The sequence below is a fragment of the Canis lupus genome, chromosome 24, assembly GCF_048164855.1.
Source record: "Canis lupus baileyi chromosome 24, mCanLup2.hap1, whole genome shotgun sequence".
NCBI lineage: Eukaryota > Metazoa > Chordata > Mammalia > Carnivora > Canidae > Canis > Canis lupus.
Genome location: NC_132861.1, coordinates 28,974,276 through 29,000,674, shown reverse-complemented (window position 1 = coordinate 29,000,674; position 26,399 = coordinate 28,974,276). Strand labels below are relative to the sequence as shown.

The 26,399-nt window shown below is 46.7% G+C and overlaps 1 protein-coding gene across 3 annotated transcripts; it reads left to right on the top strand.

Moving 5' to 3' along the window:
- The first annotated feature begins 23 nt into the window (after positions 1-23).
- On the top strand, positions 24-25,022 carry C24H8orf74 (chromosome 24 C8orf74 homolog). 3 transcript variants are annotated; one of them, XM_072796073.1, is made up of 4 exons: positions 24-164; positions 1,736-1,928; positions 22,459-22,862; positions 24,651-25,022. In XM_072796073.1, exons 1-4 carry the CDS (start codon positions 117-119, stop codon positions 24,885-24,887), a joined length of 882 nt encoding a protein of 293 aa, XP_072652174.1. In that variant the 5' UTR covers positions 24-116; the 3' UTR covers positions 24,888-25,022. The 3 variants fall into 3 exon arrangements, with proteins under 3 accessions (XP_072652174.1, XP_072652175.1, XP_072652176.1); XM_072796074.1 differs by lacking the exon at positions 24-164 and adding an exon at positions 418-544; XM_072796075.1 differs by lacking the exon at positions 24-164 and adding an exon at positions 746-990.
- The last annotated feature ends 1,377 nt before the right edge of the window (positions 25,023-26,399 follow it).

Sequence of the window (26,399 nt, the reverse complement as noted above, 5' to 3'; positions counted from 1 at the left end):
AAAGCCACCTTGAAGCAGGCCTTCATGACCTCACAAAGCTGGCACACTCACCCCCAGAGTCCCAGAAACTTTGAGTCAGTCCTGGCTGGGTCTCCTAGCAACTGGATGCAGTGGCCATGGCACTCTTAACACCCCAGGGAGTAAAAAAAGTCTTCCAATTTGAGGTGAAGAGAAAACATGGCTTTTAAAAGGAATTTGTTCTGATTGGTATAATAGTGAGGTGTGTGTGAGAAGTGGCCCCTCGATGGTGCTTCCTCCAGAAAGACACCTTGGACATGACTCCTTCCCCAGCACACCTCCTGTGAGGCCCACAATGGGTGTGTGCCAGCTGGAATGCCAGGCCAAAGGTTTATCAGCATTTGGAGCTCGGAGGTTGTTTTCCCAGCCTACAGAAACAGAGCCTGGCACAGAGGCTTTGTGCCTGCCTCCATTCTGAGGAGGGCCAGGGAGGTCCCTGGGGCTGGTCACCATGGGGTGCCACCCCTCACCAAGGAGCCTCAAGGCCCTGTGAACCCTTTGGGGTTGTATGCCAGTGTATATGGTTGTGAGTATGAGGTTGTGGGGAGTGGGGAGGGAGGTTGTTGCTTTAAAGCAGGGAGGGGGCAGATTTTGTTGTTTTCTAAGAGCCAGTTCTGAGCTGAAAGGCATGAACAAAGGAGGTGTCTGTGGAGTAATCAAGACCCAACAACAGGGCCTAGAGCTTGGGAAAGCTCCTTCCAGAACAGGGCTGTCCTCAGAGGAGTGTCAGGGCACTGCTATAGAGCTCAGGCAAGAGGACCCCATGTAACTATGTGCACGGATCCGCTTCTGGCCTGCAGCCACGAGTTGATGGGAGGGTGGGCAACAGGCGAGGCTTTCCTGGTGGGGTCTCCCTCCCCACACTGGGACCTTGTTTTCACCAGTTGATCCAGATCTCTCAACCAGTTGTCCCATCAGACACCAACCTGGAGATCCGTGAGCACTGCAGGGAAGGGCTGCTTGGGTCAGATGGTGAGAGAGGAGTCTTTGCAGTATGAGGACTGGGCCCTGGACCTCCCCCAGGAAGCAGTTCTGCCATCAATTCCCCTACAGGAGTTCCCCCAGCCAAAGCCTCCTCTTACCCCAGAGAAGCAACACTCCCATTTTTGGTGGGTATCCACTTCTGCCCACCTTATATTAGCCCCTCCTTAAAAGGCACTTGCTTCTCCTACATCTGTTGACGACCTATAAGAACCTTTCTGGAAGGACCAAACTCTCAAGTGAATTGGGTTCTTATATATAGGATTCTGATCAAGTGTACCCCCCTGGTCTGCTAAGGTGCCTGAATTTTCAACAAGTAAGACATATTTCTTCTCCGAGAGCATAGCCTCACCAAGCGTCTTTGTAGTCATTTACGCTTTAGTATGAATTTCATTATCAGCTTAATAACTTGGGCAATTAGTTAAGAATAGATTCAGAGGGAAGTCAAAATTTTTTTTAGGGAAGAGGAAGGAGGGACCATAGTCCGGACTTGAAGCCTGCTGGAGTCATATAAACCTGAAGCTCCAGTGGCTAGCATGAGAACTCTCAGAACTGGTGCTAGAAAGAAGAGTACATTCCCAGAAAGGGAAGGCATAATTCTGCCCAAGCATACCCATGGTCCTGGTCACTCTTCAGGACGATGGGAAGCTCTGTGAAGACCCCAGTGGTTTGCCCAGTGAGGATGGCATCTTGATTCCTCAATCTCATTCTCCATCCCTCATATCATGCCCTGCAGAAACCAAAAGGTAGGGAGCACCTACGGAGACTGTTGAACTGGGAGGAGTTTGATGAAGTGAGAGACTCCCGCCGAAGCATTCTGCTGGATACCCTCTATGAAAGCATCATTTTTGCCGTGGGCAAAGGCTTCCCGTGGGTGGAAGTGGCCGAGGTGGTCAAGTTCACAGAAGAGCTGCTCAAGGAAACCAAAGGTATGGGGCATCTGCGGCAGGAACCAGCGAGGCTTGCTGGGGAATGGGGGGTATAGGATCCTCCCTGCAGTCTGCAGCCTCAGGAGTCCTCTGAGGAGCTAGAAGCCCCTTTCTTTCTTTCTCTGACATTTATCATCCTCACATGCTCATAAACAGGTTTCTGTCTAGGTTTCTGAGAAGTGAAGCAAACTGAATGTCCTTGCTGAGGCTTTATATTCATCTCACTGGCTGAAAATTTTCCACTACTCCAAGCTGTTCACACAGCAGCCTGGGTGTTTGTCTCTTGGTCAGTCATTTACACTTTAGTATGACTTTCACTATCAGATCAATAACTCTGGAGCAGCTGCCTGAAAGTAGGGTCAGAGTGGAGTCGGATTTTATTTTAGTGAAAATAATTTTTGTTTTGTTTAGTTTTGTTTTTACTCGGCATAAACATGTCACTCCTTTGTTTAAATCCCTTCGTTGACTCCCCATTGCATTCCTGAAAGACTGAAAATTGTTCCACGTATCAGGTTTTTTTTTTTATAGATTTATTTTTTATTGGTGTTCAATTTGCCAACATAGAGAATAACACCCAGTGCTCATCCCGTCAAGTGCCCCCCTCAGTGCCCGCCACCCAGTCACCCCCACCCGCCGCCCTCCTCCCCTTCTACCACCCCTAGTTCATTTCCCAGAGTTAGGAGTCTTCCATGTTCTGTCTCCCTTTCTGATATTTCCTACCCATTTCTTCTCCCTTCCCCTCTATTCCCTTTCACTCTTATTTATATTCCCCAAATGAACGAGACCATATAATGTTTGTCCTTCTCCGATTGACTTACTTCACTCAGCATAATACCCTCCAGGTCCATCCACATCGAAGCAAATGGTGGGTATTTGTCATTTCTAATGGCTGAGGAATATTCCATTGTATACATAAACCACCACGTATCAGGTTTTGATCTGCTGAATATCTTGGAGGAATCCTTTACAGGCATCAGGTTGCTGGCAGGGAAGGGGGAAAGGCAGTCAAGTGAGTTTATAGAGGGAGCATCTCTCCCACCCCTGCCCTGGCTTCATAAGAGGAAGAGCATCTCTCCCTGTGATTCCATGGCACAAGAGAATGTAACCACACCCATCCACCCCTTGGGCTGTGAGCTGCAGATTCATTCGTTAAACAAAAATATGGAACAGCCCCTCTTTGGCTACCATTATAGTAATATTCAGCCAAGGATCATCAATAAGTGCTAAAACCAGTAGGTGAATGCTTGATGAGAAACTGGGTATTTGCATACTCCCTTCCCGCAACATTCTTACTGATCATGAAGGAGAAAAGAATACTTCTGTGTGAGGGAGCCTGGCAGACAGCTCCTCCATCCAATGACCCAAGTCAACGTCATCAGTAAAAGTACATATGGAGAATCACGTTCCACCTGGTAGAGCGCAAAAGGAGAACACAGCATCCTTCAGTGATGGTTCTAGCAAAAACTCAGAACCTGACCTAATCACAAGAAAGTATTAAATTAATGGCACTGAACAAAGTCCCTCAAAATCATTAAGGACCTGAGAGCCAAGGTAAGACAGAGGAGTTGTTTTAAACTGAAAGACACTGAGAAGATGTGGCCACAAACATGACACATGGCCTCAGTTTGGGTCTTTTTTGCTATGAAGGGTGTATATAAGGGACAACTGGGAAGACTTGAATGAGGTCTAGAGATTAAGCAGTAGTGGTGTGTCAGGGGTGAGCTCCCAGTTCTGATGACTGTGGTTATGAATGCCCTCTGTTAGGTAACATATCTGAAGGCAAGCTGAGATGATGGGGCATCTTGTGGGCTGTTTATTCTTTAAGTAGTTTGGGAAAAATTTCTTTGCACTGTTTTTCCAGTTTTATTGAGATATAATTGACATATAACATTGTGTAAGTTTAAGGTATGCAACATAATAATGTGATATATGTACATACTGCAAAATGATTACCAAGCTAAGTTTAGTTAACATCCATCACCTCACATAGTTACAATTTTTTTCTTGTGGTGAGAACTTTTAAGATCTACTCTTTTACCAACTTTCAAATATACAACACAGTTGTCACCGTGCTGTACATTAACACCAGGACTTGTTTATCTCGTAACTGGAAGTGTGTACTATTTGAACACCTTCATCCATTTTGCCTACCCACCTCTGGCAACTACCAGTCTGTTGCATTTCCATGAGTTCGGTTTTTTTTTTTTAATTCCACATGTGAGATCATACAGTATATGGCTTGATGCCCTTATGGCTTATCCATGCTGTTGCAAAAAGTAGAGTTTCCTTTTTTATGTATGAGTAATATTTTTATGGCTAAAAAATATAGTTCTTTTATCCATTCATCCTTCTATGGACCATAGGTTGTTTACCTGTCTTGGCTGGACTGCTGTGAATAATGCTGGAGCGAACAAGTGGGTACAGGTACCTCTTCAAGACAGCGATTTCATTTCCTTTGCATATATGCTTAGAAGTGGAATTTCTGGATCGTATGATAGTTCTATTTTTAATTTTTTGAGGAGCCTCCAGACTGTCCTCCACAGTGGCTGCACCAGTTTGCATTCCCACAGACATCACATGAAGGTTCCCTTTTCTCCACATCCTCGCCAAGTTTATTTCTTGTCTTTTTGATACCAGCCATTCTAACAGGTGTGAGGTGGTATCTCATTGTGGTTTTGATTTACATTCCCCTGGTGATGAGTTATATGGAGGCTATTTTCATGGACTTGTTGGGCATCTGAATGTCTTCTCTAGGAAATTGTCTATTTAGGTCCATTGCCCATCTTGATTAGATTATTTGGGGTTTTGCTATTGAGTTGTATGAGTTCTTTATATTAACACCTTATCAGAATATGTGCTCTACAAATATTTTCTCCTATTTTGTAAGATGCCTTTTCATTTTCTTGATAATTTCTTTCACTGTGCAGAAGCTTTTTATTCTGATGTATTCCCACTTGGACTTTTTGCTTTTGTTGCTTGTACTTTAGGTGCTATATCCAAAAAATCATGGTCATGACCAATATCAAGGAGGTTTCCTATTGTTCTCTTGTATGAGTTTAATGGTTTCGTTAGCTATTTTTTTAGTAGAGTATTTCTTTGCATAGATTTGGGCTCACACAAAATGGAGCAGAAGATACAGATTTCCCACAGAAACCCTGCCCCACATGCACAACCTCCTCCACTACCAACATACCCCACCAGAGGAGGACATTTGTCACAATTGATTAATTTAAATTGATACATCATTATCACTCAAAGTTCATAGTTTATATTAGGGTTCATTGTGCATTCTACAGATTTCAATAAATGTATAATGTCATGTATCCACCATTAAAGTATCACAAAGAGTAGTTTCACTGCCCTAGAAATACTCTGAGATCCATCTATTCATTCCTCCTTCTCCACCAACCCCTCAACCACGACTTTTTACCATCTCCATACTTTTACCTTTTCCAGAATGTCATATAGTTGAAACCATAGAGTCTTTTCATATTGGCTTCTTTCACTTAGTAACACACATTTAAATTTCCTTCATGTCTTTACATGGTTTGACAGTCCATTTCTTTTTAGCACTGAATAATATTGCATTGTCTGGATAAATCAGTTTATGTATCCATTCTCCTACTGAAGGGTATCTTGGTTGCTTGCTCATTTTGGCAATTAAAAGCTGCAATAAATATCTGTGTGTAGGTTTTTATGTGAACATAAGTTTTCAACTCCTTTGCATAAAAAACAAGTAATGAGATTGCTTGATCATAAGGTAAGAATATGTTTAGTGTTGTTGGAGACTGCCAAACTGTCTTCCAAAGTAGCTGTGTCATTCTCACCAGCAATGAATGAAAGTTCCTATTGCTCCCCTAACCAGCATTTGGTGTTGTCAGTGTTCTGGATTTTGGCCATTCTAATAGATATGTAGTGGTATCTTGCATTTTCCTGAAGATATATGATGTGGATCATCTTTTCATATGCTTATTTATATATATATATATGAGAGAGAGAAAGAGAGAAGTCTTTGGTGAGGTGTCTGTTAGGATTTTTACCCATTTTTCAAGAAGGGTGTTTTATTTTTGTCGAATGTTAAGAGTTCTTGGACTCTGTTGGATAACAGTCCCTTATCAAGTGTGTCTTTGGCAAATATTTTCTCCCAGTCTGTGGCTTGTCTTCCCATTTTCCCAACGATGTCTTTTTCAGAACAGAAAATTTAAATTTTAAAGAAGTCCAAATTATCAGTTCTTCTTTCATGGGCCATGTCTTTCTATTGCGTCTAAAAACTCGTCACCAAACCCAAGGTGATCCAGGTTTTTTTATATTCTGTCTTCTAGAAGTTTAATTATATTTTATTTTAGATTTAAATCTGTGATCCATTTCATTTAACTATTATGAAGGGTGTGAGGTCTGTATCTAGATCCCATTTTTTTGCATGTGGATGTCCAGCTGTTCCAAAACCATTTGTTGAAAAGAATATCTTGGCTCCATTGTATTGCTTTTGCTCCTCTGTCAAAGGCCAGTCACCCATATTAGTGTGGGTCTATTTCTGGGTTCTCTCTCTGTCTGCCCCATTTATTTGTCTATTCTTTTGCCAATACCACACACTGCCTTGATTATGTACTCTTTTTGAAACTTTTCTGTATTTCTTTATTTTGAAGTGTTTAAGTACATTTTTTTAAACATGTGACACATTTGGGGTCCTCCTCTGGAATTCTGACCAAGGTCTCCAACAGCTGCCAAGCAAATAGAATACACAGTGCCTTGTCCCTCATATATAATGTCCTCATTCCTTATGCACCCAGAGCTCAACAACCAATCCTATCAGGAGTACCTCAATGTCCCTCCCTAATCTCACAACTTTTCACTAGCAACTTGTCTACCACCATTTCTAACCCACCTCTTTCTGCTTTCAAATCTTGTACTTTTACATCCTTCCACTGAACTGCACAGTGATTTTCTTCAGACACAAATAAAATCCCCATCACTCTGCTTCAAGCCATTTAGTGGCTGGCACCGAATCTCACATTTTATGTACTCATGGATCAGCCTCTTTTTATTTCTTACGCTGCTCATGTGCCCTTCCTTCCACTTCTCTCCTCCAAACCAGTGATCCAACTCTGAAGTCTTGAGCCAGATATGGCATTGCTCCTGAGCTGGCTTCAGAGATACTTGGGAAACTTCATCCTAGCCTAGCCTCAGCCCCCCTCCCCAAGCCAGCCCTCACCCCTGGGGCTTTCCTGGCATCCCTCTGGGTCCCGCTCCCTGCTGCTCACAGCAATGCACAGGTACCAGAGTTCAGCCCTATGGGCTGAGCTCTGCAGTGGCTCATGGCCAGAACAAACACTGACGAGCGGGAAAAAGAATGTCAGCCCCAAGCAGGTGGGAACTCGGGCTCTTTCAAGTTTCCATCAGAGCCTTCCACAGGCTGAGCCCGTGAAAAACAGTCAATGATGATGCAAACCCAACTTCAAACCCCAGAGATTAGATCATACTGGAGTTTTCAGCATTTCTGGTTATCACATAACTTGCCAACACAGCCAACCTATACTTTATGGACTTCTAAAACTTTGCAGTTGGAAGATGACCCAGATCTGAGTGATCTAGAAACTTAATTTCCTCTACTGCAGGGAGCTCCTTCAACCAGCCAACAAGGTTCTTCCAGCCTCCGCCGACACCCTCCAAGCAACAGGGTGCTCCTTCCTTCCAAGGCAATTCTTCCTTTGTACAACCATGCCTGTTATTTGGAAGTTCCTATTTATACCTAGCTGTAACTGCCTTCTGTACTTTTTACTAGAATGCTTAAAGTCTATCCTCTAGAACCAGAATGCAGGCCCCACAGATATTTCATGAGATTTATGTAATTTGACTATCATGACTTTGCATTTAGACTAGACATACCCAGTTACTTTTGTCATTCTCAGTATGGCATCATTTCCATAGACCCTCTTCCCCTACCTCCCCACCACTGCCCTCTTTCTTGTTGCCCTTCTCTGGGCATACTGTGTTTGTCAATAGCATTCTTAAAGTATGTCATCCAAATCAAAACATGAAACAGGCTGCAATTTGATCAGTGAAGTGATCAGGGATTTTATCACTTTCTCTGTCCTGTTGATGATGCTCCTATTTATATAGCCTATGGGTGCATATACTTTATCAACATCAAAGTCACATTGATTTATATTGAGCAGGCAATCTCACATGGGAATCATTTTTTCCCATCCTACCCTTGTGCAATGCCAATTTTGAGCATACACACAAGACTTCACAATCATCCCCACTGATTCCATCTTGTCAGTGTTGGCCCAATCTTTCTTTCCTCCTGACATCTTTTAAATCTTGATCCTGGCTTCTCCAGCTTACAAATTCTTCCTCTTACCTTTAAATCATCTCAAAATTTAAGAAACATAGTCGGTACAAACACTGAGTAGGAACAAGCTCTTGGGTGGGCTCCTCATGTCTGAAATTTGACTCACTGAAGACAGATTTCAACAGGAGGCTCAACATTCAAAGGGAACGTTCCAATCCTAGTTCGGTCCCTTACTGGATGTATGGTTCTGGGCAAGTCACATCACCTCTGAGCCTCTGGTTACACATCTAGAAAATGGAAAAAGCAAGAGCACTCACTCACTCCATGGGATTGCTTTAAGGATTAAATGAGGTAACATATGTAAAGTACATAGCATGGTATTTGGTGCCTAATAAATACCCAGCGAGAGCTAGCTATTATTCTTAGGAGGGGACCTCACACACTTGAGACTTGAGAGTGATGTGATTCAGAGATGGCATGATCAGATGTGGCTGCATGCACTTTGAGGCAGTGCTCAGTAGGGATCAGCCTCCAAATGTACACAAGCAGCTTCAGTTCCCTCCAAGGGCAGCAGAGACCATCCGAGGCCTTTCTCTTCAGATGCCAGCACTAAGCCAGCTGACTCTGCAACACAGGGAGTGGGGCAGGACAATAAGCTGAGAGCAACGGGGCTGGCACTACAGCCAGAGGCAGGCCCAGGAGCTAAAGGAAATTGGCAGACTTGTCTGGGAAGTGGGGATGCTTCCACAAGTGGGGAGGCAGACAAGATTGTTCCTCGCTCCACCCCCAGGTAACTGACTTGTGAGAGCCGACTCTTGAGAGCAATACCAGGCTGGCTGTGGTTTGCAGAGAGTATACAATGGGGGTGCAGTGAGAGCGCCCATGCATATAGAGCCACACTAGAACCTGAGCAAGGTCCTGCTGACCTTGGGCCCCCCAGGGTGCTATTCGGGATGATGCCTGTTGCTCCTGAAGATGGTCAGGCTGGCCCAGATGGCATCTCCATGGCAGCCAAGCCCACGCTGCTTTCCAGAAATCTAGTACAGGGGCACTTGCAAGAGCATGACCAAGTTCATGAGTACCCTGAGATAGGGGATAGAATTTCAGCTGAAGCCTCCTTCTTCCCTAGGCTTTTCCTCCTCACTCTACAGTCAACCCCAGTGTCTGGCTAGACTGGTCCTCAACATTCCTGGAGCTCTGGTTCAAGTCCTGGTTCTGCCATTTCCTGCTGTATGACCTTGTGAGAGTCCCTTAACCTCTCTGTGCTTCAGATCACTCTTAGTACAAGACGAGGACAGGAATGGCACCAACTTCCTGAGATCGTTCAAGATAGATGAGTTCATTTATGTAAAGCACGTGGCACAGTGACTGGTACGTGGAAAGCCCTGTGGAGGTGCAGTTAGCTGGCCCAGTTCTTCAGGGGTTCCAGGCACTCCCATGGTCTCCACTGTCCATCCACAAATGTAGGTCTTACCTCTACAGTAGGAGGCAGCGCTTCAGCACTGTTCATTGAGGGTGCCTGGTTTGTTCCTCTTGGCTTTGTTCCCAAACCCCTGCCTTTGCTTACTTAGTTCTGTTTCCATTCTACCCAGTTCCTGACCCAACCTTGATCTTTTCTTTCTCTCCCACCTGGTATTGCCTGAGACACACTACCCAGGTCTAGACCACAGGCTCATATACCCTTTGCTCCTTCCTGTACCTACCAGCTCTGGGTTAAACTCCTCTCCTTACCTGGGGCCCAATCCTAGTGGGGGCTAACTGATCCAGTGTCCAGTGACAAAGGGGCACCTGACATCAGCTCCATCTGCTGGAGGGTGTTTCCAAATGTTCTTTCTGTTCATCCTGCCAACCACCTCTGAAATGTCCCCCCTGCACTGATCTCAGAGCCCAGGGTCTTCTCACACTCCCATACCCTATGCCATCCGCTCATCCTCTAGGTCCCCAGACTTTGCCACCCAGAGCCAATCTCAGAGCCTCCCACGTCAGGCCCAGGTTTGGCCCACTCTCTCCCAGCCATGGTGCAACTTCCCAAGGCCCTCTGTACTTCACAATTATCTCTTTAAAGACTCCATTTCCAAGTACAGTCCCATCCATTCACAACTGGATTTCTGGACCTGCATCCTCTCTGGGCACCCACATGCATGCAAGCACTCCCCCACCCACCCGCCGCTAGCAGTGGCTGTCTTGTTCATGTTTCTCAACCCCTGTGTCCATGTGAGTGCCCCCTTTCCTTCTCTATTCAGATCTAAACTCTTCCCCCAAAGTGCCATGGCTAGACAACAAGAAAATCTAGATCCTTAATTTCAATTTTTCTCCCACTATTTGTAACCCCCTGCCAAGCACAGCATGTAGCATACAGTAGGGCTGCATGAAGGAATGGATGGATGGATGAATTGATTCTTGGTGCTCCTGGAAATGATAGGTCCTATATACAGAGAGAAGATTAGGGTGACTTCGTTGAGTGTTACACATCCATGTGATGTTAGAGGCAGCATAGCAGAGCGATTAGCACCAAATTCTGCAGTCAGAAGATTTGGGTTCAAAACCTACCTCCTCTAATTACTGCGTGAGGTCAGAAATGTTACTGTACCTCTCTGCACCTTCATTTCCTCAGCTCTAAAATAGTGGGCATAATAGTTCCAATTCCTAGTGCAGCTGGGAGGATTAAATGAGACAGGGCCTGCAAAATGTACAGTGTGGTGACAGGCACATAGTAAATGTTTAACAAATGTTAGCTCCCCTGTACACATGGAAGTAAGGTGGGATGAACGGAAGGTGCTGGCAGTCCAGGACTATAAGCTGCTGTGTGCTGCCCTTCAGAGGGCTCGCCATCTGCACAATTTCTTGTCTTTCCCTCTTTGTAGGCAAGACTGCAGATGTATTCAAATCACAGGCCAGCAGAATGGAGGTCCAGACAACTTTGAGCCTGGCCCCTCATGGAGCCACCCCATGCCCATGACCTGCCCTGGGCATACATGTGAGGAAGTGCCATTGCCCAACAGCACAAGGGAGAAGGCAGGTATTCCTACCCTTGTTAGAGGATCTGGGCAGGAAGAGCTGGCAAGACAGCAGGTCAGGTCCCAAAAGAGTTGTAGCCCTTCCCATCTCACAGACCACCCTGCCCCTGCTCTGGGGTACACATCCCACCTATCACAGGTGGTGGGGTGCAGGATGCAGACAATGGGATCCCACTGGTTGGCCAGCTCACGTGCAAGCTTCTGTTTCAGGGCTAGTGTCCATAGGTGGACTGTTGGTCTTCTTAGAAGGGAGCTTCTCCAGGGATTTCTTGTTGCTGTTGTTGTTGTTGTTGTTGTTGTTGTTGTTGCTGTTAATCTGGGGCTAGGGATGGTTGAGTTCTGTTTGCATACTAGATAACAAAGCTGGCAGATGGTATTTAAGGAGGCTCATGTTTATATAACAGTGATTCAGAGCTTTGACAGGACAGCTGCCAGCCCAGCTTATCTCCTGGCCCAATCAGGCCTTTATACCAGGAGGGAAAGAGCTGCTCTTTATTCAAAAACATAAGCTGATTCTGTCCTGGCAAATGGTTCACCAGGATATTCTGGTCTCAACCCCAGGCCAGACGAGAGTCCTGTCGACCTCACCCCTTCTGCCAGTCTGCAGGAAGCCCGGGGCAGATCCCGTCCTGCTATCTTCATAGAGCCTGGAGTGAAGTCACCAGACACAGCACAGAGAAACAATAAGCTGCCAGCTCTGTCCTGGTGGAAATTGCAGGAAGTGGGCAGATTTTGCACACCCTGTTGAGGGTCTGGGAGAGGAGAGGAGAGAGGTGTTAGGGCATATGGGAACCCTGAGGTCTCCAACTTCACATCTGGGAGTAGAAGAGATTTAGGGTACCCAGAAGGCCCTGTGCATCCTGTCTCTGACTGGCTCATTGCAGCAGGTGAGGGGTGGGAGGGGAACAGCCTCTCTTGCCTCAGGCTTTGTGTCTGATGCTTTCCCTAGACATGTGGGCTAGAAGAACATTTTTCCTTCTGGCTTGGCCACATATCCTGGGGCTGTGAGGAAGTGGGCCTTGATGGTCAGTTGGTGAAGGCATGATGTGCTAATCAGGTGAATGCCCAGTGGGTCATGGCACTGTATTTGTAGTTCCATCCATGGCCACTCCTGATTTGCCAGAAAATGTCATCTAGGCAGCCATGGGATAAAACGCAACCATGCTATCTGTCCCCCAGCAGCCTGGGGCTGCCAGGAGGCATTACTTCCCCCCAAGCTACCCTGTGCCAGTTTTTCCTGCCAGAACACTAATGGCCATGCCCAGGGTTTACTCCACCAGCCCCTGAGTACCCCACCCCACATCAGGGAGCCACCAGCAATTCAGGACCAGCCCAAGCCAAGAGAAAATGTACCATCACTATTCTTGGAAAGTAGCTTCTCCAGCAGCCTTCTCCAGGGAGGACTGAGTCCAATGCCTCTCCCACTAAACCCTGAGGAGGGAAATTTGACTACAACTTCTTTGTTGCTGGAGAGTGGAAGCTTCCACAAAGGCCATTGATTGAAATCTTGAGAGAGCACTTCTTGGGGCAAATGGGCAATTGCAATCTCAGAGATACCTCTGTGAGTGTATCAGTCTGCTGAGGCCATCATAAAGTACCACAGACTGGGCAGTTTCAACAGCAGACATTTATTTTCTCCCAGTTCCAGAGACAAGAAATCCCAAGATGGAGGTATCAGCAGGGTTGGTTTCTTCTGAGGCCTCCCTCCTTGGCTTGCAGACAGCCACCTTCTCCCTGTGCACCTCACACAGCCTTTCTTGCGTGTCTTTGTCCTAATTTCCTCTTTTTGTAAGGACACCAGTCATATTGGATTAGGCCCCCACATGACCTCATTTAACCTAAATTATCTCTTTAAAGACTCCATTTCCAAGTACAGTCCCATCCAGAAGAACAGGAGGTTAGATCTTCAACATATGAATTATGGGGGACACTATGTTAATTCAGCTTGTAACACTGAGTCACAGCTCTCCAGATGAGATTGTGCCAGTTAGTAGGCTAGAAACCAAGACTGTGCCATAGAAACCTTCCCCAACCTTCCCCAAAGAACACACATCCTGCAGAGGGAGGTTCAGTGAGGACTCTGTGATTCTGGTATTTTCGCACGTAGCATCTATAATCCTCACTGTGATCTTGCATCATAGTCATTATTTTAATGATGAAGGAATTGAGGTCCAAAGTTGAAGGAACTTGGCCCAGGTCACACCTCCAGTAGATGGAGTTTGGATTTGAACCCAGGTCTGTCTGACAGCAGGGCACATGCCCTGCCATGTGACCTTCCATCTTGACCAAAGGGATCTGTACACAGAGCACCTGAGAGTCTGAGAGGCATGAAGCCTGGGAAAGCACCCCACAGTGAGTGGAATGAGACTGCTGGCATGTAGGAAGAGCTGAGTCCCTGGAAGAACCAGGTGTGGAACACCTGGAGGCAGGGCTCCTAACTAGGTCACCTGGAGTTACAGCCTGTGCCTGGGATCCTGACCCCCAGCAGGATGGCTCCAATGTGGTGGGTGGCACAGACCTGACTGAGAAGAGGAGCTGTGTCCTTTGGCTAATGTGTTCTGGCCTAGATGTGCCACCTGTGTGTGGGCAGGTGGTACCACTGCCCTCAAACCTGACCTCTGGCCCTTTAGAGTGACCTCATGCTCTGCCTCTAACTTCCCCTGTCCTTCCCTGGGTCAGCTGGACATGCTGGTCAGTCTTGGAGTCCCCCAACATCAAAGAGGATAATACATGAGTATGAAATAGCTTATTTTTAGTCTAGGTACAGTCCCATGTCCCTAAGACCGTGGGATTACTTAGTCATTTGTAACTCAGGAATGAGGACAGGATGATGATGAAGATCCAAAGTCAAGACTCTCTTTGCTAAATTTGAGATGGCTGCAAAGCTGGCCACGAGGTGCCCACAGCATCCTTAGATGTGGCTATGGAAGATTGTCAGCCTGTTGGAAATCATCATAACTTCTTAGAATCAAAGAGGGACCCAAGAGATCACCTGATTCAAACCCCACTAAACCACCACACACATATTATTCGATAATCCTCTCACCAGCCAAATGCCTGCTCAAGACTAGACTGCTCTGCTAATAAATCTCTTGTTTCTAGAAAGTTCTTCCTGCTGCTGAACTGAAATGGGTCTCTTTGAGCCTTCTGCCTGAAGACTTCTGTTCTGTTCTCCAAAGCCTCCTCCATGAATCAGCTAATAGACCCCACTTACTCAGCTATTCTGCAAACATGGCCAAGGCATGCTAGGATGGAGAAGATGGGACATCCACTCAGCTGTCCCTATGCACTGAGCTATACTCACAGAACATCTCTCTAATGTTCACAGCAATTGCAGGTGGTTGGGTACTCTGTACCTATTTCACAATGATGCAGCTGAGGTTCAGAGAGGTTTGGTAACTTGCAAATTATCACACAGTAAATGTCATTAACCTTGAGATCTTCTGGTCCCAGAAGATCATCTGTTCTTCCTGCCAAAACACTTTAGCATCAGGCATGCAAACTTCTTAAGTTTGCATATAGTTTAACTATAAAGAACAAACTGGTGGTTACCATGAGGTGGTAGGTCAGGAGTTGGGTGAAATAGATGATAGGGATTAAGGAGGGCCCTTGTGATGAGAACTAGGTGTTGTATGGAAGTGTTGAATCACTATATTGTACACCTGAAATAATAGAACACTGTGTATTAACTAACTGGAATTAAAATAAAAACTTAAGCAAAATAAAAACACTTCCTTTTCAATGAAAAAAAAACTTCTCAAGGAATAGGGGTGAGAAACAATGGGGGGGTGCATGTGCTAAGCGGATGAGGGGAACATTTTGGGCAAAGAGAAGAGCTTCGGCGAAAGCCAATGACAATCTAAAATATGTGGCCCTGTCTTTGCCCTTTGAGTCCCAGGATAGTGAACACAGGAAATCTTTAAAAGACCAACAAAATCTTTATAATTCTGCTATTGGGGTAGGTTTTTTTCTTTAATGTGGTTACTGGTTTATCTTAAAATCAAAAACAAAACACCTAGTGGGCAGGAGACTAGTAGGGAATTTCCTCCAAAAACTAAACATAGCATTGCCATGTGACTTAGCAATGCCACTTCTGGGTATAAACCCCCCAAGAACTGAAAACAGGGATTTAAACAGATAAGTGTACATCCATGTTCATGGTGGCATTGTTCACAATAGCCAAAAGGCAGAAGCAGCCCATTCATATGGGTTAACAAGTCTGTCAGCAGATGAACAGATAAACAAAATGAGATGTATGCACAAAATGAAATATTACTCGGCCTGACAAAGAGGGGAAATTCTGGATGACTTTTGAGGACATTACACTAAGTGACATAAGCCAGCCACAAAAGGCCACCCTCCTCATGGCCCTCCTCCATTCCTACCTTAGATTCCACTTGCATGAGGTATCTAGAGCAGTCAGATTCACAGAGGCAGAAAAGGGCCTCAGTTTCCCATCTCTAGTGTGAGAGGATTAGACTAGTTCAATAGTTGCCGAAATATGCTTCTTGGTCTGAGAAACTAATTGCCTCAAATAAATTTGAGAAATATTGCATACGCTCAACCCTTTTTGGCCATTCGCCGAGCCCACTGGCATACTAAGGGCTCTGTTTAATTTCTTTTGATTCAATATATATTCAACGTCTCTGGCTACAGAACATTCATTTCTATGTGATACCAATTGCAGAACATCCTTTGGAAAACCATGACCAACTGGATTGGTGGCCCCTTCCAATGTCCACCTCCAAGAGTCTAGAGAGAGAACCCACAGCTACCTGGAAGTGGATGGTTGGGTCAGGTTGGGGTTTGAGTTCTGGCTTCCCCATACCACAACCTATGTGTCCTTAAGCAAATCCCTGGACTCCTTGAGCCTCAGTTTCTGTCATGGGTAAAATGCGTACACCTGCCTCACAGAGCTAGGAGGGGTTGGGTGGAGCCTGAGATGACCCAGGGCACGTGGGGCCCAGTGGGAGCATCCCAAACAAGAATCCTCTGCTGCCTGAAGGCAAGCACACCCTGGGTTCTGAGCTGTCCCTATCGTCAGCACCTTGGTGTATATGAGTTTGGCAGAACCTTCCCCTAAGCAGAAAGATGGGCAGGGGACAGCGTTCGGGATGCAGGATGGTGGTGAAGACATGGGTCCTATGCTTCTGTCTGCTTCCCACCAGCCCAGGCCAGCCCTGGCAGGTGCTAGGAAGTTAAGCCAGCCAGGCTGCAGCCTGACTTGGTTCCTCCCCTTCACGCCAAGGCAGGGGCAACCAAACTGGTTTGTCAGGGGGCTCTGGTGGCACCTGGATCCTCCCCCTCACTCCCACCCAGGAGGAGCAGCACCTCTTCACTGTTCCCAGCCCTTCCGGGACATGGCACATCTCCCCTGCTCTCACCCAGCCCCCGACCCCACATAGGAGGGGCAGCGGGAGGCAGGAAGCCAGAGTGCCTGGTCCAAGCCCAGTGCCTTTTTGCCCTGACTCTGGAGCATCTGGTGTTGTCACCCCACCCCCGCTCTCTCCCTCCCCGTGGCCCTCCTCCATTCCTGCGTTCCGTGCAGGTGCTGGGCTCCAGGGGTTTGGGGACCGTCTTCAGGAAGTTCCCAGCAGCCAATGCAAATGAAGGCCACTCCCTGTTATTGAAGAGCAACCTGCACGTACAGATCTGTCCCCCCGGCAGCCAGAGGCTTCTCTCTGAGACTTAATCCTTGGCTTTCTGAGTCATTGGAACCTTCTCAACCTGCAGCAAATACACAATGGTCTGAGTGCCAAGAAAGTGTGTCTCACGAGCCAGCTTGGGATGATCTTTGCTGAAAACCAGAGCTGGTCAAAAGAGTCTTGGGCCTGGAAGTTAGAATCCAACCCAGGCACTCCTTCTCCGGTGACCCTGGATGAAGTCCATCCTTGGGCTTTATGACCCTGAGGCTAAGGCCACAGCTCATGCCCATAACAGAGCACCTGTCGGGATGACAGGCAGCTGGGAGCACTTGCCAACATTTGCTGAGGTCGCTCAGCATGACTGGGCCCTCAGACTTCTTGATTCAAACCTGGGCTCTGTGCATGCCACCAGGAGCCGAACCTAGAAGACCAAGGGCCGGCCTTGACAAACCAGGCAGTTGTGGCTGCCCACATCTGGAGGATGCAGGTGATCCCAGCCCTGTGCTATGCCAGGCCAGGCTGGAGGAAGGACAGGGCACTTGCCACTATGTTCATTCAGCTCCACGGGGCCCAGAGAAGATGAAATGATTCGCCTCACGAGTTTCACACACAATCGCCCCTACACCAACCTACGGTCCAGCTTTGATTACCAGAAATCAATGACCTCACCCTGGTCCCCCAGACTCTGAGATTCCTTTACTGATCATCCTTGCCATCCTCCACACACCACCACCATTTCTCTGAAATGCCCATCTGACCCCTCCCTTCTCGGCTTAGGAACTCTGAGTGACTCTGCAGCTCTCGGTCAGAGTTCTGTATTTCCTTCCAGAAATGTGATGATTCTTTCTATGCACACACTCCCCATGGGGGGGAAAAAGTCATGTGAAATTCTGGATGTAATTTCAGGTGTCGATCAGTCCCAAGGCCCATCCTTGGATTTCCTTGGGGTCCGTGAATTCTGGTTAAAGAGCCCAACTTGTGTTTTGAAGTCTAGCTCTTTCACATGACATATACAAGCTTCCCCTTTGCAAACTGAAGACACCAAGCCCTTTTGTTCCCTCAGGTGAGTCCCCCAGACTCCAGCTTTTCCTCCCAGAAACTCTGAGCCATGTGGATTATGTACATGGCCACACTGTACCCCACTTCCAGCCTATATCCCTGCAGTCCCTTCTCTGGGAGTGCCCTTTTCCACCATCTCCTGCCAATCTCTGTTCTTCCATTCTGGGCTCCAATGCTCTCTTTGTAGGAAGCCCTCCATGGCTCCCGGCTCCCCAGCATCCTGATCCAGTCCTGATCCCCACGCAAGCCCCTACCTTCCATCCCTCTGCCCTCCCCATCCCCACCATGCACACACACACACACACACACACACACATGCGCGCGCGCTCTCTCTCTCTCAGTAATAATCTTTAAATCTTTTTTTGATATTTTTATTTATTTATTTAGGAGAGACACAGAGAAAGAGGCAGAGACACAGGCAGAGAGAGAAGCAGGCTCCATCCAGGAAGCCTGATGTGGGTCTCGATCCCGGGTCTCCAGGATCACGCCCTGGGCCGAAGGCAGGTGCTAAACCGCTGAGCCACCTGGGCTGCCCTTTAAAAATTTTTAAATAAAAAGCTATCAGCATCCAACTTAATGTTACACCTGTAATTCTAAATAATTTTAATGTATTTTATTTATTATGTAAATTGTAATTGTCAAATTACATAATCAAAGAAGCAATTTATATAGGTACATAATGATAATAGCAATGCAATTAAAACTTTATTTATTTATTTATTTATTTATTTATTTATTTATTTATTGTATATTTTTTATTGGAGTTCGATTTGCCAACATATAGCATAACACCCAATGCTCATCCCGTCAAGTGTCCCCCTCAGTGCCCGTCACCCAGTCACCCCATCCCCCCGCACACCTCCCCTTCCACTACCCCTTATTCGTTTCCCAGAGTTAGGAGTCTCTCGTGTTTTGTCTCCCTCACTGATTTTTCCCAGAGGGGGAATGCAATTAAATCTTAAAATGTCATTCAAAATTGCCATTTCTTTAACGAAAAAAATTTACAAAATTAATTTTTTTTAATTGTTTTCAGTAAACTTAACTTTCGACTTTTACTTCTTACGGTAAATAACAAAATTATGGGCAGGAGGGGGTGGGAGGGGGTGGTTTGGGAGGTGTCTGTGAGAAGGTGGCACCCCCTGGGAGTAAGAGTATGTCCATGGCCAGCAAGGGGGCATCCTAGACCAAGTCCTGGCACAAGGGTATGCAGGGTATGGTGGAAAAATAGGGGAATGCCAGCATGCCAGGCAGGAGCAGAGGGAGGGGGGAAAGGCAGGTTTTACACAGAGGAAGACCATGATCTGACTCATGTTGTGAAAGGGTCATTGTTTTAACACCACTCAGGCCGAAGACCAAATTCCTCCCATAGGGGCTTAGGAGGCCCAGCACCACCAGGCCACTGCCCACCTCCCAACCTCATCTAGAACTCAATCTCATCTCTCACCAGCTGACTTCTAGCTTGCCAACCCCTCACCTCCAGCCTTTTGGTTCCTCAAATGCGCCATGCTTTCTCCATCCACAGGGCCTTTGCACATGATGTTGCCCTTGCCTGCTTTACTCGTTCCTTCTTCTCTTTGCCCGGTGACTCCTCTGACATCTCATCTCTTTCATCATCTCCTCAGACAGTTGCTCCCTGGCTTCCGTGACAAAATCACTTGTTCCTATTCTGTGCCCACCCAGCCTGTATAGCCCTGAGCAGAGTTATGCTCTGTGTGTTTTCTCCTTAGCCCTTCATGGCCTCCCTGGAACCTGAAAGAGCTCTTGACACCTGAAAGGCCCCTAACACCTGTTGGATGGTTAAATGAATAGTTCCATCATGCACTTAACATCAGAATGTGTCCATTTACTCACTAGCTACCCATTGGCCCTACTGAGCACAAAGCCTTGTGCTGAGGACTGAGCATTTGTGTAATTGTCACCTCTTCTACAAACTGGATGCTCTCTGAGGGCAGTGGTCATGTCAGAGATGAGTGTCCTACCTGTATCATGTTCTATTAGTGGCCCCACCACTCTTCGAGTGTCATACTGTAAGCACCTGGGAGTCATGTAGGTTGCTACCACACTCCACATCTGACAATCAGTCCTGCCACTCAAACCTGCTCCTGCCCACACCTGTTGACCTAGCATTCTCAGGCCACAGCAACTCCCATCTGCACAGGGCCACGCCATGCACCAGCACCACGTGACCATCAGTGGGATCAAGTTCAAGGCAAGCATAGCCATGTGTACAACCTGTCTACAACACAGTGCAGACCCTGCACTGCTTACAGTGCAGACTCCTGGCTTCTGAATACAGCATTCAAGGCCCTCCCATCTGTCTTCCACCTACTTCTCCACTCAACACTTGCCATATTCTGCCTCCATCTTTGAGTGCCAACAACAACAAACCCAGTCTTGTTCTCCACCCATGCCATGCAGCTTCTTGCCCCAGTGCTCTCACTCAGGCTATACCCAAGAAGCGCCTCCCTCTTTACTGGCTCAGTCCCATTAAACCTCTCAGATGTAGCTCATGCATTATCTTCTCAGGGGGATTCCCTATCCTCAACTGTACATTCCTCTTCACCTGATTCTGTTTCTTTTTACACATGTACTGTAACATTTACTTGTGTGTCTCTCCTGTGAACACCTTGAAGGCCAGGGATCTATTTATCGTAGTATTGCCAGATCTAGCATAGTGCCTAGTAATTAATTAATAGGCACTCAGTAACAGTTGACAAATTAATCTTGGATGAATGGGTGGATGAGTGTTTGGATGGATAGGTGGACAGGTGGGTGGATGGGTGGATGGGTGGATGGGTGGGTGGATGAATAGATAGAGAGATGGATGGAAGGAAATATAAATGTGGCCAGGAGAGACTTTTCTCACAGGGCAAGAACAAACTCTTCTTTCCCTACAGCATTTATTTTTTTTTAATTCATCCTATAGTATTTATTTATTACCACCTTGTAGCAGGGTTTGTGCAAGGCACTTGGACATATCATCCCATTCGATCCTATAACAATCCTAGCAACTAAATATAATTATTCCCCATTTTACATCTGTGGGAATGAAGGTCGAAGTGTCATAGCTAGAAAGGGTAGGAGCTGTCCCAAGCCTCCAAACCCTCCCTCTACACCACTCTGAAACAGAAGCATTCTCTTGGGGCTCTGAGCCATCTGATTGGCCTTGAAAAAAAAGGAAAACATAGCCCACTAACCTTCAGTTCTGCACAGTGGAGAAGCACCTCTTCAAGGAGGAGCTGAAGTCTAAATCCAAGTGACACTTTCCAACATATTATAACGAGGCTCAAAGTGAAGTAGCGCTCCATCTACTACTACTTTTCTAAGATAGTGATGCCCTGTCATCTCAGTACTCTGGGGAGATTTAAGGTAAATATTCCCACACAGAGCCAAGAGTGAGGAGCCAAAATGAACATAGAATGGGAATGGGAGGGTGGAAGAGTTTACAAACAACTACGTGGGCAAGACTGATACTATCCTTCCTTATGGAGCATGGAGCCCTCTGGCTGGGAAGGTGGGAGACTCTACCAGGGTCCCATGGGGGGATCATACAAGAGAGACAAGGAAGGGGACCTAGATACAGCTCAGGCCTCCACTCCAGGAGGAAAGCCAGGCTTCCTGCATCCAGTGCTTGGTCTCTATCTTAAACAGATAAAACTGTGTAATCACCAAAACATGTGACTTGGTGGTCATCTGGCCCAAGTTCTCATTCCACAGATGTAGATACTAAGTCAGGGAGCAAGAGACACTTGATTGAGTTTACAGTGCACTTCAGGGATGGTGTCTGTGTGAGGACCCAGGTCTCCTTACACCAGGGCATGTTCTTTCTTTGTCCTTCGTCTAACTTCTCTCTTTGCCTGATGTCTATCCACTAAGGCACACACATCATTTAGCCATCACCCTTTATTGAACCACCCCCTTTGGTAAAACTCAATCATATGCTGTGAAGAGTCCTGCCTCCTTGACCACAGCACAACCCCAAGCTTTTGTTGGAGTTGTGGGTAAAAGGAGTGAATGAAAGAGGATGGGAGAAGACAGTTTGCATGGTAGAAATAATATATGCCTAGCTCTATGACACACATCTCCAGGATAATGGTTTCCTGAACATCTGTTTCTCTAAGTTATCTCATGCTCCACACTTACTAGAATCCCTTTTTTACATCTTCATCTCCTTTCCAAAGGGTTTGAAATGAAAACAATATAAATTACAGCTGAGGTAAACCTTTAAGATGAGAGTTAAGTCAAAATATAGGTAAGGAGTGGGATAATCCTATAAAAAATGAGATAAATGTAAGTTACTACATAAAATTGGTGCTGAGCTTCCTAGAAGCCAAGGCAAAAGCGGAACATGATGCACTCCATAGCTTTTAAGAACTACTAAATGGTAATATAGAATAGCTGGTAGGATGTGGGCTCTGGTGTCATAGGGCCTGGGATCAGCACCTGTATTGATTAGCTATTGATGCAGCTTTACCTCAGTTCACACTCAATGTCTGGCCCCTCTGTGCCCACAGGCTGCTCCATCACTGAGGCTGTGACAATTCTGGGGAATAAACTCCGAGATTACCAGGGGCAGTTCAACACCACCCACCTGCTGGCCCTCTGTGACTACTTCCACAACACCTTCATCCGCCACTACAAACTCTACCAGTATGTCCTGGGCCAGGAGCAGGAAGTCAACCTGACCGTCACACACCTGGAAGTGTGTGCGCCACCCCAGCCCCTCCCTCTGGCCGAGGGCATGGACAGAGATATCTGGCAGCTAGAGCAGCAGGTGGCAGAGCTCAGTACGGCAGAGGTGCAGAAACGCACCAATATGCTGCTCCTGAAGGAGGCACTGCACATGGAACAGGATCACAAGCTACAGAGAAAGTTCTCAGAGGTGCCCGGGCAGCCCAGCCGGGTTCTGAAGAGAGAGGTAAGGCTGTGCCTGTGAGAGGTGAGAGGATGCTCACCTGCCACATATAAATGCCCATCCCTACCAAGAAAACATCAAGGCTGGGAAGGACTCCATTTTCTGCATACGTGGGATGGAGGAGAAGGGGACAGTCAACTGAGCAGGGGCCACAGGGTTTGCGCGCATGTTTCACAAAACATTTCTGAGAGGTATAATTCATGTCCCCATTTCAGTAATGAGACTAGTGAGGCTCAGAGAATTTCATTAACTCACCCAAGGTCACCAAGCTATCAAGTGGTAGAGTTTACATTTGAACTGAAGCCTAGCTGGCCCCAAAGTCCAAGTTCTTTCCACTGCAACATTCATCAGTGACCGATTCCACAAAAAGAAGACTCTAGGCTCTGAACCACAGATTCTCTCAGGGCCCTTCATCCATCAAGGCCTGGGGGTGGGGGAAGATGATGAAGGAAGGTGCAGACAATGGGGATAGCCCAAGGTGGATGATATCATGAGGTAGGCAAAGGAGTGGGGCTGGTGAGTCAGAAACAACCTAGGAAAGTCTAGCATGGATCTAAGAAATCGGGCTGCCCCCTTGACTAGTCTTAAGACCACTGAGGCTCCAGGATCCAGAGTCTCAATGACCAGCTCTTTGCTAAATGGTAATTAGCATGTCCCCAGGGCAGCCAAACTCTTAAGGGCCTGATAGAGTCCAAATTCATTTTTTAAACTAGACTCAGGCACTTGTATCACCACTGCCACACCATCTGTGAACACAAGAGACAAGTGTGTGCATATGTGTATACACAACTGTGTGCATCTGTTGGGGGGTTTGGGGATGGAGTGGAGGTAGAGACACAGGGCCTATATGTTCCAAAATGTTTCTAAATTGTCAGCCAAGGAGTGAGTGGCCCTATTCCTTTAAATATATAAAAAATATGGAGAATAAATCTAAAGAGAAATTAAAACCACAAAACAAATTATATTCTCCTAAGGTTAAGTCAAGTCTCCCAGAGAAATAGCACATTGGCCGCCCTGAAATCTTAGTGCATTAAGATGTCTAGCAAGGAAGGACCCAAAAGAACTCAAGCAACAGCCTCTCTCCACCCTGAGAAGCCTTACTCTAGAATGTGTGAATGGGCCACAGATGTGAGGGGCTGCCTTCCCTCCCCCTCCTCTTCTCTGCACAGCTGTCCTTCCCTGCCCCTCCCAGCTCACCTGCCAGCCCCCCATTACTTTGCTGCTGGTCCCTGCCTGGTGAAGCTCATGGACTAGAGTCTCCTCCACTGTGTGCCCCTGGTCATGTGCCTGAACTAGAGACACTGAAAACCATAGGATCAATACGATGCATCTTCTTGGAGTACAATACTCCCCAAGGACTTAGGGGGGAAGGCCTGAAGGGGGAAGGAAAGAAAGTCAATGGAACCTAAAATAAGAACTGTGGGAGAGGACTATGGGGTATGGGGGTGTGACTGTAGGTAAAGGATCAGAGCCATGGCCAACCCAGAGCAGATCCGGAGTGAGACGAGAGACTTCATTCTCTTCCCAGCTACTGCTTCCCATTGGCTGAACTCAACCTAAAGCCAGAAGTCAAGGTAGCCAGTTGAGGCAGCCCTTATCAGTCATCCCCTCAAAGCACAGAGTAGGGTGGAGAAAGGTAGCCAAGAGAGCTGGTGGGAGAAATGGAAGATTCTAGAACACAGAAAAAGATGCTGATATGTTCAGAACTGGATCCCAGGGAGGGACCCTATCTGCAGATGGCCTCAGCTTTCCCCAGAGCCCTAATCACCAGCCATGCTCTGTTTCTTCCAGGAGTTGGAAAATCTCATCAGTGAGGCCATTCACGTTCAGATAGAATGCCTGAAGGAGCTGCTGCAGTATGAGATACAGATAACTTTTGATATTTTGGATCTGAAACTACAGAAGAAGACTCTGAACCTCAAGGCTCCTATCCCTTCCCCACTCTCGATCACTGGCCAGCCAGGCCAAGATGAATCCCTTAAGCTCCACAAAGCAAATAAAGGAAAGAAAGCAAAAGCAAAGAAGTAGAGGACCCCTGGTGCCCACTGACAGAAAACTCTGATTGAGGACAAGCCGTTGGCAATCATGAAAGTATTATGTGATGCAGTCAGCACCTAGTAGATCAGAGATGTCTAGTGATTAAAAGAAACAAATCAGTCTTCAGATTTCTTCTCTTTCTGGAAACCGTCTTCCACCCCATAAAAATCCAACCCAAATGGATTTTCCCTGCATGGTGGAAGAAAGTTGCCTTTTTCTGTTCAGCACAGAATTTGTGCTCCATGGGTAGGCAAACATCTCTTGTTGACTAAGCCTGAGTTTAGGTGCCAAAGATAGAACTACCACCAGCGGGTTTAAGTGGATAAGAGTAATGGTGACACCAGGCACCAGGAAGGACTTCCAGCTAACACAGTGGTTCTCTGGCTAGTGTGGGAACAGGTCCTGAAATTCTGTTTCCAATCTGCAATTTGTACAGCAGGACTGATGGCCTGTAGCCTGCTATGCACGTGCTGTTTTCCCCGCTAGAAGACCCAGAGCCACCTAGAGCCTCTCTGGAAAACCCTTCTTTTTGTAAGAACCTAGATCACTTAGACTGAGGCAGGGGACCCAGTGCTGCCCTAGAAGCTAGAGACCTGGCTTTAAACCTAGATCTACCTCTAGTCTGCTGTGTGATCTTGCCCACATCTCTTCTGTCTCTGGGTCCCAGCTCTCTCTCTGTCGGTGGGGGCATTGCTGGCTAGTGTCAGGTCTCTCTCCCACGCTAACCTGGGAGGGTCCCCTCCACCCTGGGAGAGAGATGAAGCATGGTTGGCTATTCCCATTTTTCAAGGGGTTCAAGGAGGTCAAGTACCCACCTGAAAGTCACACAAGAATACAATGGAATATTACTCAGCTATTAGAAATGACAAATACCCACCATTTGCTTCAACGTGGATGGAACTGGAGGGTATTATGCTGAGTGAAGTAAGCCAGTCGGAGAAGGACAAACATTATATGTTCTCATTCATTTGGGGAATATAAATAATAGTGAAAGGGAATATATGGGAAGGGGGAAGAAATGTGTGGGAAATATCAGAAAGGGAGACAGAACGTAAAGACTGCTAACTCTGGGAAACGAACTAGGGGTGGTGGAAGGGGAGGAGGGCGGGGGGTGGGAGTGAATGGGTGACGGGCACTGGGGGTTATTCTGTATGTTAGTAAGTTGAACACCAATAAAAAATAAATTAAAAAAAAATAAAATAAAATAAGATCTTCCCTGGTCAAAAAAAAAAAAGAAAGTCACACAAGAGGCAGGGAGAGAATTGGAACTAGAACTCAGGTGTCTGGACTCTTCTATCTGTGCCCTTTTCCCTATAGCATCATACCTCATGGTGACAAGGACACAAATCCTGTTGTAGTTGGCTTATCACAGCCATGTACCTGACAGGAGACTGTGGCCCCTAGGATCAGGGAGGAAAGGACATTATCACTTACTGCCTCTTCCCAGGCCAGAGATCTGCTCTGCCCATCTCTGCCATCTTCCCCGTGTTCTTGTTGGTGAGG